At 46.6% G+C, this 12323-nt stretch overlaps 1 protein-coding gene across 1 annotated transcript; it reads right to left on the reverse strand.

Annotated features, from left to right (window-relative positions):
- Nucleotides 1-1531: 1531 nt before the first annotated feature.
- On the reverse strand, nt 1532-4585 carry LOC125943650 (uncharacterized). The gene is made up of 3 exons (XM_049663102.1): nt 4490-4585; nt 1969-2293; nt 1532-1904 (listed from the first exon to the last, which is right to left on the reverse strand). Exons 1-3 carry the CDS (start codon nt 4515-4517, stop codon nt 1532-1534), a joined length of 726 nt encoding a protein of 241 aa, XP_049519059.1. The 5' UTR covers nt 4518-4585.
- Between the last annotated feature and the right edge of the window lie 7738 nt (nt 4586-12323).

Raw genomic sequence — 12323 nt, forward strand, 5'->3', positions numbered from 1 at the left:
TAAAGGTACGAGTGCTCATTAATAAGCTACATGCATATTACGCAGGAGCAACAGCAATGTTTCACTCGAAGAAATCTATTCTCAAAATGAAAGCGCCGTAGCAGAAGAAATGGCGGTCATCCCTGAGGAACATTGTGAAACAGAGATTTTTGAAGATATGTTTACGTCGCCTGGATCCTCCCCTAAAACAACTGCATGCACAAGCAAGGACTCATCTGTGACCTCGAGTGAGGCGACAGAGCGACGAGCAAGAAAGCAACAAAAAACAAGGAAGGAAATCGAGGCAATCGATCTTCGAATCGAAGCCATAAGGGGCGCCCTCAAAGCAAGTCATTCAATGGACAACGTAACTCATTTTGTGCTATCACTTGTACCAGCTATGAAACAAACACCTAATCACATGCAGCAGCACCTGCGGCTAGAGCTGCAAAACATTGTAGCATCCTATAGCGCCGGCAATTATCCTAGTCTGCTAATTAGAAATTTGGAATAGTACAGGTGTAGAAAATTTAACTACAAAAAAGGCAAGAGTGCAATAGTTCCCGGCTGATCACGTTTGTTTACTCCAGTGTGGAGATCAGCACAGCATATAAACTGTTAATCAACTGTGAAGTATCTTTTATTGTTCATGGTCACTGTGTCAAATTGTTTTTGACGCTTGTTTGTAGGTTGGCATCCTATGAAAGATGAAAAAAAGATGAGCAATAATCTTTTTTTTAATTTTGCAATTGGTGTAGCTTTGTATTGGAACACATACATGTGCTTCGTTGTTCTATGCTTGTTATTTGCGTGTAGTTCACGTTTGATATATATTTGTACATACTCGCACACTTGTCTTTTTCTTTACTTGTTGTATTTTTGTGTGTGTATATCTGCTCAACTTGTTCTCTTATATTTGTTCTACTTTTTTACCTCTATGTTAATGTCATATCGTTTTAATTTGCTACCGTATGGTAATTCCTCTCCCCACCTAACCTTGACCGGAGGTTCCTATACAGTCTGACTATTGGACATCCTTTTGTATTTCATATCTACCAAAACTTGTTACCCCAATGAAGCAATAATCTTTTTAATACTCTGTGTCAGTTTGCAGTGCAGTGGCACTACAACAAACCAAGGTAAATGAAGTTTTTAAACGTGAATGAAGTGGTTCATGTTCTGCCTGTTAACTGACAATATCACAAAGGGAAGAGGGGGGGGGGGGGCATAACATGAAAATAATGATATACAGTAATAAAAAATGAATGAACCAAAAAGTTAAACATGGAAGTCAAATAATAGATACAACTGATGTGCACTGTTCCATTCGAAAGCTAAGTGCGACATAATATGCCGCATTATTCCTGCAAACAAGTGGAGTACACAAAGTACAAAATTCACCTTTTGTGCTCGTATTTCAATAACACAGAAATGTCTGTTTTCATTTATATATTTATTGACTTATGCGAACTGTCACTGTGCCACACGTCAAACAAGAAGCGGCTAGCAGACAGCACATCCAGCAAAACCTGGTGGCTGCTTGTTTTGTCTCTCACGGCCGCAGACCAGGAGACGCCCGTTGCCAAGGCACGGAACCCTCCCTACTCACAAAGTATGAGCAGAAAAGGTCTCTTGTTTCCGCTGCCGTCCTTGTATAATTGTGCCCAGTGGAAGGTTGCAGACTGAACATTGCTGAGGTGCCACTGTCCTGGGTGGTGCGCCACTGGCCACTGGTGATGTTGCCATATGCATCTTCACTGTCGACATAGTTCGCCGTCATGTAGATCACGTCATCACGCAAGAAGTTGTGCAGGACACAACACGCCATGACAACGTAGTCTGCATTTTGTGGTTGCAGATTGATGGCACGTCGAAAGATCCTGAATCGGGAGGCCATCACTCCAAAAGCATTTTCAACGCACCTCCTGCAAATTGAAGTAAAAAAAATAATTCAACATACGCAAGGGCAAATTTTGTGCTTTTAGTTACCTGGCTCTGCTTAGACGGTAATTAAAGATGCGCTTGCTTTCATCCTGGCCCCTCCCAGAATATGGCCGCAGAAAATCTGGACGAAGTTGAAATGCTTCGTCCCCGATGAAGACGTGAGGAGCAACAATGTTTGTGCCAGGCAGCTGCTTCGGAGATGGAAGGCCCAGCAAGCCCTTTTCTAGAGATTTTCCAAAGCAAGAAGCAGACAATGTGCCACCATCACTTTGACGTTCATAAGCCCCAACATCAACACATATGAATTTCAAATTGCTGTCAACAGCGGCTATGAGCACGATGGAGTAAGAAAATGAAACCATAAGCACATGTTATGCAAATGTGACTTACCGAATTAATTACCTTGTAGTTGTAATACAAGCTGCCTGAATGAGGAGGGGCTTGTATCTGAACATGCTTGCCGTCGACAGCTCCAATACAGTGAGGGAAATTCCATTTTTCCTCGAATCCTTGCGCTACCTCCTGCCAGGCTTCCGTTGTCGGCACCTTCACACATACAAAAGAAGTTGCTCTTAGGTTGTGGAAAAAAAATTGTTCGATAGAAGTGTGACCGAAGCAAGCTAGTCCAGGCACAGAGGTACTGCTGAAAACTAGCTGCCGGAGTCGAAGTTTGTAACCATTACAGTAATAAACCACCTCCATGTACAGTGGCTCAATGCGTACCTTTAGGTACAAAGGTTGCAGTGTTCTCCACAGCAGCCTGCACACGTGATGCACAATGGTCGCCACTGTTGAGATGCCAACCCTGAAGCTAATAGCAACATCTTGCATGTACATGCCAGATGCGAGGTACCTGAAGAACAAGGTATGAAAGATTGATAACAAAGAACATGGTGTAAAGGAAAAGTTAAAGGAAGCTTATATTATGTTCAGCAATACAGGAGAACAATGAACACATCGCAGCCTAATAAGACACCTTGACGAGCAGTGCAAAAAGAACGGACAAATCACAAGTACGCAGGACGGGCACACTGTCCGCTTTGTCAGGTCTGAAGAGGTCACACACATGCACCCACGGTCCGTCCCCTCTCGTCGTCAAAACTCCACCCCAGCTCCAAAATGTAAACACAACAGGAGCGACGCCCTGCTCTTCGTCAATCACCGAGGGCAGAGGTTGCCTCCGTGGAGGTAGTGCCATCTCGATGCAAGAATACAAAAATACAGCACAAGGTATAATGAAGGTTTGAACAACATTACGTGTTCTGCATTGTTTTTCTATTTTGAACAGACAGCAATAATGAATGTAAAGTTAATAGCATATCCATTGCCTATATACAGGGTGTCCCAGCTATCATACAGCACGATTTAAAGAAAGAGGAACGGCGTTACGCGAAGAAAGCCTAGTGCATATTGTTTCCAGTGCACTGAAGTAGCCGGCAGTAACCTTTTCGTTACTAAAATTTAATTAGCTAATTGTAATTATTTATCTATATATAACTTGAGAAGTACTGTCCTAATTATCAAAGTGTCAATGAGAAAATTGTAGAGCTACGTGAAAAACTTCCGATACAGCTCAATACGTGCTACATAAAAGTGTTTTTCCGAGCGTGAAAGAAGCCCGCGAATACACGCAAAGTGCCTCGAATTGCCAGTCGCGCGGCAATTCTGCGTTCCTCTTTTTTATTGCGATAGCAATTATATGGACACTCCAAAGCAGATTTCTGCCGTCGCCGTCGCCGTCGGCGTGAGGTTCCGTATGACGTCAATGGAGATGAAATCGTCGCCGCGCGCCGCCGAACGCTGTATGTGCGAGTGAAAGGGCGCGAGGGACGCGCGCTTTCATGGGGAGTGAACGCACGGCGGAGAACAAACGCGCGTTCTGTGCCGTGCTCCCTTACGGGCTGCAGAAGTAGGCGTCTCTTTCCTCCTTTACAATCACCATATATGTAGAGCAAACGCGCTTTCTTCTGACGCACGAAAGGCCGTGGGGGGGGAGGGGGAGGGAAGGGAGGCGACGTTTAGCTGCGGCACCAAGTGCCTATTTATATCAGAGGCTCCGGCAACACTCACCAACGCCGCACGCATTTTGTGCGAACGCAGGCAAAACGCCGACAGCGTCGACAAGAGTTCTGCGTGCTGCCGGTGCTGCTGCATGTCCAAGTTTATACAGCTGATAAAGCTACTATCATTACTCCGTATAGCTCTATACAAATTTGCTATCGCAATTGATGCTTCGCCTTTCAGGTGAAACTGCGACAACCTTTTAAATCGTGCTGCGTGATAGCTGGGACACCCTCTATGTAACACAGTACAAGGCGTATACGCGCGAAACAATTTTTTGTGGCTTATGAAGACGTCTTCCCGAAATGAAACAGAAGATTTAGACAACGACAAGTCAGAATTAGCTTTCCCTGTTATTTCCTGAAGATCACAGTTACAGCGTCAAAACGGCTAAAACAGTAACGTGAGATAACTACATCGGAAGTGGTGACAGGCACTGACCGAGACCAATGCTCCTTAGCTATAGCATGCTATAGCTATATATAGTGCAATAGAGAGCCCTGCACGTGAGGGCAGTGGTTCACGCACGACATGAAGCCTTGTCAAACCTGCTTCGACAAGCGAGTGCAGGGTTTCAAAGGTCTCCGGTGACATTCTGTAATACTTTCTGAAGTATTCCATGTCTCCTGACATCAGCAAGGGAATCTGCACAACACAAACAATTTCACAATTTCGATGTTTTTAGATGGGAGCCCCGGAGCAAAAGCTTCCTTTAAATGTACAAGTTCGAACTCACCGTTGTGTATAATTCCGACTCCTGCTTCCTGTTCTCCCAAATAGGACGTACCCACCAGCGCCTCTGGCTTTCGAGCTTTATCAACAATTTCTTTTTCTCCAGCTCGCACAATTCATTTAAGAGGAGAAGCTGCATGCTGTCCAGGTCGGGAGCTGACGCCGCCTTCGACATACGACACGTACCCTCATGATCGTCGCCGTCGTCAACGTCTTCATTGCTACAAATTGTGCCAGGCACTTGCACACTTAATAGTAGCTTCTTCTTTTATTGCGATAGCAATTATATGGACACTCCAAAGCAGATTTCTGCCGTCGGCGTCGCCGACGTCGTCGCCGTCGCTGTCGCCGTCGCCGTGAGGTTCCGTATGACGTCAATGGAGGTGAAATCGTCGCCGCGCGCCCAACGCTGTATGTGCGAGTGAAAGGGCGCGAGGGACGCGTGCTTTCACGGGGAGTGAACGCACGGTGGAGAACAAACGCGGATTCTGCGCCGTGCTCCCTTAAGGGCTGCAGAAGTAGGCGTCTCTTTCCTCCTTTACAATCACCATATATGTAGAGCCAACGCGCCTTCTTCCGACGAGCGAAAGGCCTTGGGGGGGAGGGGGAGGGAAGGGAGGCGACGTTTAGCTGCGGCACCAAGTGCGTATTTATATCAGAGGCTCCGGCAACAGTCACCAACGCCGCACGCATTTTGTGTGAACGCGGGCAAAACGCCGACGGCGTGGACAACAGTTCTGCGTGTTTCCGGTGCTGCTGCATGTCGAAGTTTATACAGCTGATAAAGCTAGTATCATTACTCCGTATAGCTCTCTACAAATTTGCTATCGCAATAGATGCTTCGCCTTTCAGGTGAAACTGCGACACTTTTTGAGAAGCAAATACTCCTCCAGGAGAAGAGTTGTGGTTTCCATCGTACCGCAGGAGACTAGAGCAGACTAGAGTGTAGAAAACAAAACCACCCCACCTCGCCGCACGTTTATGTGGTTTGGGCAGCATTTTCACTCGCCGCAGCTGCGGACTAAGCGATCGCAAAGTCTCAACGCGTTTAAAGGCTGAAAACATGTTTACTATTCTATTTTCAAAAAATATAATATGATATTGTAATATTCGACTAGTTTCCATGTTGTTTTATTTAACGATGCAGGCATGGATACATTGTGAGCAGGGAGCAACCTTGGGCGTCGCTGCGACGGAAATCGCGCAGTCAAAAACGCATGTGAAAGCTACCAGCGAAAATCGCTCTGCGACGTGCGCGACAGAACGATTTTTTTCGCCCCAATCGCGCCATGACGTCGGCCTTATGACGTCAACGGCTTCGTCAACGACTTCGCCTTTGGGCGAAACTGACATTTTTTTTTTATTTTGACTTAGACGAGCGTGAGATGTAAAGCACACCGTTCACTTTCGGCAGGCAAACCGCATGCCCTGGAGCGAAAGCGCGCGAAGCTAGCGCATCGCTGCCGCCGCTGCTTCAATTGAAATGTTCGTAATGTTGTCTACTAATTTGCTATCGCTATCGATGCTTCGCCGTTGGAGCGAAACTGCGACATTTAAAAAAATATTCTTAATCCGTAGTGGCTCATTGTATATCTTACGGCTAGTGTGCACCTTTTCTCGCGTAGTTAACTGCACCTCAATTAGCGTTGGGGCTAACGTCGCGGTGCGCTGCAAAATATATTTCGCCTTTTCGGTATGTGCGGAGAACGGCCTACCGATACGTCCTGCATCGGCGCGGTGATCACACGGATACACATCGTAAATGAACAGAGGCGTGGTGGCGACGTCGGCAAAGTCGCCAACGGGCTTGCCTTATCACACATCGCCACCCCAACCGCAGTAAGCATATTTATCAAACGTGACGTGTTGCCGTTTAAGGCGTACTGAACGCTTTTAGTAGGCGATAACCCAAACGCGCCGCCGTTCTCTGATACCTCTTTGAGCTGGGCCGACTCGAATGTGCGTTGCTTGCAGAAACGAAAGGAACGTCAGACGGCTCATCGACGCCTCAAGCTAAGCGCCGCACTCGAGCACCGTTTGCGCGGCGAGGAATGGCGCGTTCATGAAGACCGCTCAATGGACAGACGCAAGCGTGCAATGCGCACAGTACGCGTACGCGATGGGCTGCACACAAATCGCGCGGAATGTTCTCAGCCACGCAGCAGCGGATACTAAGCTTCAAAGAAGCGGTGCCGGTTCTCACTAGCACGCTCGCGCGCGCATCGCTCTCGGCAAATTTTTAGGTCTGCCCTTCCGCTCCCAAAGATTCGGACTGCTGCTTCGTATCAGCTGTGTATTATAGCATGGTCTTTCGTTTTGTTGAGAGAGCCGGCAATATATTTCACCGGTGTGAAACAAACATCGCTGTGCGTATCCTTGGTAACATTTACTGTAACAACCCATTTCTTCATTTTCGCGACGGCCCTCTTAAAAGAGACGCAAGTTTTTAATTGCCAGTGTAATGTGTACTACTATTTAGTGCGTAGTTATGTATAGTGTGTGGCAGATTCTTAATTTGGATAATCTCATTCTGTCTACATTCCCTTCTCCACAGGTTACACATGCACCAAATGCCCGGGTGCTAACGTGTCGTTTGTCAAGAACAGCTTGGCATCGTTTCTCACAAGAGACGTCCATTGATCTGCGGCTGATTCACCAGGAAGCTCGCATCTCTGTTGCCACTCTGCGTCAAGTGGGAATTTGAACTATTTTTTATGCTGCCCTGTGGTGTACGCTGTGACGCTGTGAAGGCTTACTTTCGATTTGCTCTGCCTTTTAGTTGTAAAGAATTGGCTACCTTTTGAGTGGAGCTGGTTCCTTTTTCTTGTCAGAATGTTTATCAGCCTAACCAAGTGGTAAATGCGTACTTTAAACAGCAGCACAAACAGACGATGATAATGAAATAAGTAGGAACACATACAAGCGCCGACTCAACTAGAAGTTTATTCTTGAAGACAGGTTTAAAACACATTGAAACTTGACAAAGATGAGAAACCATGTATGCGTGACCTTTGTAATAAAACAAAATTGTGTTCTCTGGTGTGAGGGGTAGAACGAACAATTGTTTCATCACAAAGACCAGAACACAATAGAAATTATGGAAGCCTTATTTATTGATTGCAAAGAAGACAAATGCATAAACTATCTGTTGCTCTTAGTGGCAAGGAGTTGGTATTTTTAAAAGAGCTTTCCTTGGGGGGGGGGGGGGGGGGGGTTAGCTGGTATCACTTATAGGCCAAATCTGTCACTTTTTTTGTTTTTGTTTCTTTACCTGCACATTTATTCTACAAACCAGTCTTTCGTTCCCTTTTTTGTCGCACCGGGCTGTGTCTGCCGCACTTGCGTGGCTATTTCTTTGTCAAGTTGGCCAGTGGGCTTAGTATCTTTGTCGTCACGAACAAACTTCTAGTTGAGTCAGCGTTAGTGTGTGTTCCTACCTTATTTCACAGTTCTCATCTTTGTTTGAGCTGTTTGTAAAGTATGTATGTGCACCAAATTGCCAAAGTATCCGTAAAATTGAGATACATTAAGTTATTTGCACTATTCATTTCTGCAAGAATAGTATAGCTTCTCATCTTCTTTGTTCTTAACTTTGTTGTACAATTTTTGTAAATTATAGCTTGGAAAGACGTTTTCTGTCAGATTAAATATGCATGTATCTCACTTTCGATGGAATTTGTTTTCAACATGGATCCCTCAGTCTGTCAGTTACTGCTTTGTCGCAACTTTTATATATTTTATGCAGCGAAATGCTGGTGGAATTTTATATATTTATGTGCGCAAGTGTGGTAAATGGTGTTTTGTAAGTGCATTTATTTAGGTTTTTCACTAGCTCTCCAATCTGGCTGTGCAGTTATTGGAACCTTTTCTCATCAATCAATCAATCAAATTTTTTAATAATTCACAAAAAGGTTTTGCAGATAGAGGTATACAGAAGGAGGTCCCATAGCAAAAACTGAATTGGGACCTCCTGTTCATGGTTAACATAAAAGTTACAATGGCAAGAACGGTAGCTGAATGAGTACAATTGCAAAAATGATAAATAATAATACAGACATAAGTAAATAACGATATTTGTAGTCAACAGTGTATCGGCAGTAAGTAATATAATAAAACTAGGTAGAACTAACATATAAGTGCAGGGAAAAGAAATGGGAAAAAAAGAAAAATTAAAGAACAACTTAAGCAACATGTTGACGTACATAAGAACGGCAGGTCTAAAACGAAAGCGGGTTATACAGTACACTATGTCACATACATATCACATAACAAAACATTTTTCAATTCATGGCAAAACCATGAATATTGGCTTTCTGTAGTTTTATGACAAATGGTAATGTATTCCATGATGATATGGCTGCAAAGTGAACGGTCTGTTTGCCATAATTAGTACGTACTTTGGGTAGAATGAAGTTATTATGAAGCGCGAGACGTGTTGGATTGATGTTCGTTAGAGATGACATAGGAAATAGCGACAATGTGATCTTGTCATTTATTAGTTTGAAAAGAAAAGTGGCAAGGTTGAACTTGACAAGGACGGCAACGTCAAGAATGTTATTTTCTTGTAGTAGCTGTTTAGCATTGGCGGTGTGTGGACTCGACGTGATTACTCTAATAGCCTGGTTCTGGATAGTTTGTAAGGGTTTTAGGTGAGTACTGTACGTATTACCCCAGGAGGTTATGCAGTAATTAATGTGAGAGTGTACAAACGCGAAATAGAGTGAGAGCAACACAGGTCGCTCTCACTCTATAATGCTTTATATGCTTACATGCTTTATAATGAGTCGTTCTGGGCTCTTAAGATGATGATGCAGGTGCAGGTGACGATTTATTTCACTGTTGGGAATTGCGTTAGTTGTGTGTCACTCCAGTTTTCTGCGCTAAATAAGTATTTTATGTCATTTTATTATACCATTTATAGTATTAGCCTTGCATTAGCTCTTTATTGACCGGGGTACCACTTAGTTGCTGCGTCTCATTTCTTTCAAATGAAAGAAATGCTTTCATTAGCTTTGTGCAAGGCCAGAAAAATATTCACTGATGAGCTCACTAAATTCAGCAAATGCCACCATTAAGCTCTTCCGTACCCAAAAATAACATAAGAAATAAAATACTGTGCAGTTCATGACTTATGCCGGGGAGATAAGCTGCTTTTAGAGCACAAATGTTTTGGAAGTTTACCTCTGAAAAACACGATTCGGGTATTTTGTATATATATATATATATATATATATATATATATATATATATATATATTGACACGTATACATGTTTATCTTTCACCGGTGGCCCCTTTCCACCGGCTAACAAATGTTAAACGTTATCGCTCGGCGCAGGACGCGCCTGTATCGGAAGTTTCTAGAACGTTATCGATGCTTCTTTTCGTTGCCTGTTTTCACCGACGCTTATGTTATCTGATTGTGTGACCGACGCGAATTGTCTAGAACTTTCTGGAAGACACGCGGGCATCAGGGATTAATCTGGAACCTTCGATGACTCAGGTATAAAAGCCGACGCGTCGCGCCGCTGATCAGATTTCGACGACCGCCGACTGTGTTCGCCGCTTTCGTTGTGCTTCGAGTGTAGCTTGCTTTTGTGGGCACAGGTTCGCCCAATAAACAACTAGTTTCGTCATACACAGTTTTACTACTGTTTACTTCAGCGTCACTACTACGTGACATCTGGTGGAGGTGCTAGGGCGTTCATGCAGCGAACGCCCCCGCAAAGCCGTGATCCAAGCCCGAAACCGAAGGACAGCGCCAACGTCGCCAAGGACCAGCGAGCTAGCCGTAGGCAGGAAGGACTTCTGCCGGAGTACGGACTTCTTCCCGAGAAGACCACAGCGACCAAGAAGACAAAAGTCACGACCTCGGCAGCAACTACCATGACAGCCCCTGCGCCAACATCTGCAATCGTGATGCAACAACCCAGGGAGCCGCCGACTTTCCGCGGATCACCCCGAAAGCTGGCTGGAGGCATACGACAGGGTCTCTACGTTCAACAAGTGGGACTGCGACGACAAGCTGCGCCATGTTTACTTCTCGCTTGAAGACGGCGCCAGAACCTGGTTCGAGAATAGGGAGCGTGCACTAACAACCTGGGACCTCTTCCGAGCCGCATTCGTGGACACCTTCACTAGCGTCGTCCGTAAAGAAAAAGCTGCAGCCTTGCTGGAAAACCGTGTACAGCTCCCGAATGAGAGCATCGGTATGTACACTGAAGAAATGACTCGATTATTCCGGCACGCCGACCCCGCTATGCCAGAAGACAAGAAATTTCGCATGCTCACGCGGGGAGTTAAGCAGGAGCTATTCGCCGGACTTGTGCGGAATCCACCAACGACAGTCCAAGACTTTCTCTCGGAGGCTACTACAATCGAGAAAGCACTGGACATGCGCAACAGGCAATACAATAGCCGTTCGGCGCCACAGTACGCCGAAGTCCAAGGACTCTCCCATGACCTACGAGACACCATCAGGGCGATAGTACGCGAGGAGCTGCAGAAGTTGCTATCGTCGTCACAGCCTCAAGTTGCTTCCATCGCCGATATCGTGCGGGAGGAAATCCAGCAATTGCTAGGACTTCCCGAATCACCGCAACCCCAGCCGGAAGCGATGACCTACGCCGCCATCGCCCGTCGTGAAGGCCCCCCTCCGCGCTTGCGCCAGGGCCCCGTAACGCCGCAGTTCCGTCGTCCACCGCCGCCGCCGCCAGCACGCCCGCCCGTCGCCCAGCTCAGCTACCAAAGGAAGACAGACATTTGTCGCGCCCCCGACCACCGCCCGCTCTGCTATCACTGCGGGGAAGCCGGCCATTTCTACCGCCGATGCCCATACCGCGAGATGGGCCTACGAGGGTTCGCCGTCAACGCGCCGCGTCCACAGCTTTGCGAGCTACCACGTGACATCGCCGACTACCTCGTCGGAGCCCAGTGGCAACCACGACGACCCTCACGCTCGCCGTCACCAGGCCGCTACATCTCGCCGCATCGCCGTCAGTACACCGGTCCCACCTGGGGCCGATCTCCGGGCCGTTACCCGGGAAACTAAAGGCAGCAACCGATGGAGGTGCGGTTGCTGTACGACGCAATGCCGAAGATCCTCCGCCGACGACGACGACGATTCGCGAATCATCACGACGAGACATCAGCATGCCGCCTAGCAACAGCCTTGACAGCACTTCGCCGCAGAAAGAAGACCTTCCGACGCGACGTAGCAGCAGCAGAGCAAGCCGACGCAGCCGTGATCCGACGTCACGAATTAACCGCAACGCTAGACGCCGGTCTACGGATGTAGACGTGCTCATCGATGGTCATAAGGTCACCGCTCTCGTCGACACTGGTGCCGACTATTCCGTCTTCAGTCGCGCGTTCGCCGCCAAGTTGAAGAAGGTGAAAACAGCCTGGCAAGGACCCGATATCCGGACAGCGGGAGGCCACCTAATAACGCCGACTGGAATCTGCACAGCGCGAGTCACGGTAAACAACCGCACTTACCCGGCGAACTTCGTAATCCTGCAGCACTGCTCCAGGGATGTCATCCTAGGCATGGACTTTCTAAATCAACACGGTGCAGTCATCGACTTAAGGTCCAAGTCGATAACGCTTT

Source organism: Dermacentor silvarum, chromosome 2, assembly GCF_013339745.2.
Source record: "Dermacentor silvarum isolate Dsil-2018 chromosome 2, BIME_Dsil_1.4, whole genome shotgun sequence".
NCBI classification, from domain to species: domain Eukaryota; kingdom Metazoa; phylum Arthropoda; class Arachnida; order Ixodida; family Ixodidae; genus Dermacentor; species Dermacentor silvarum.

Excerpts from the sequence above, each read along its gene's own strand:
- LOC125943650 (XM_049663102.1), bottom strand. The coding sequence starts at position 4,517 with ATGTCGTGCGTGAACCACTGCCCTCACG. Across the intron at positions 2,294-4,489 it reads CGTGAACCACTGCCCTCACG|ATGTGCTTATGGTTTCATTT; the intron begins TGCAGGGCTCTC and ends CATTTGCATAAC. Across the intron at positions 1,905-1,968 it reads TACCGTCTAAGCAGAGCCAG|GAGGTGCGTTGAAAATGCTT; the intron begins GTAACTAAAAGC and ends TTCAATTTGCAG.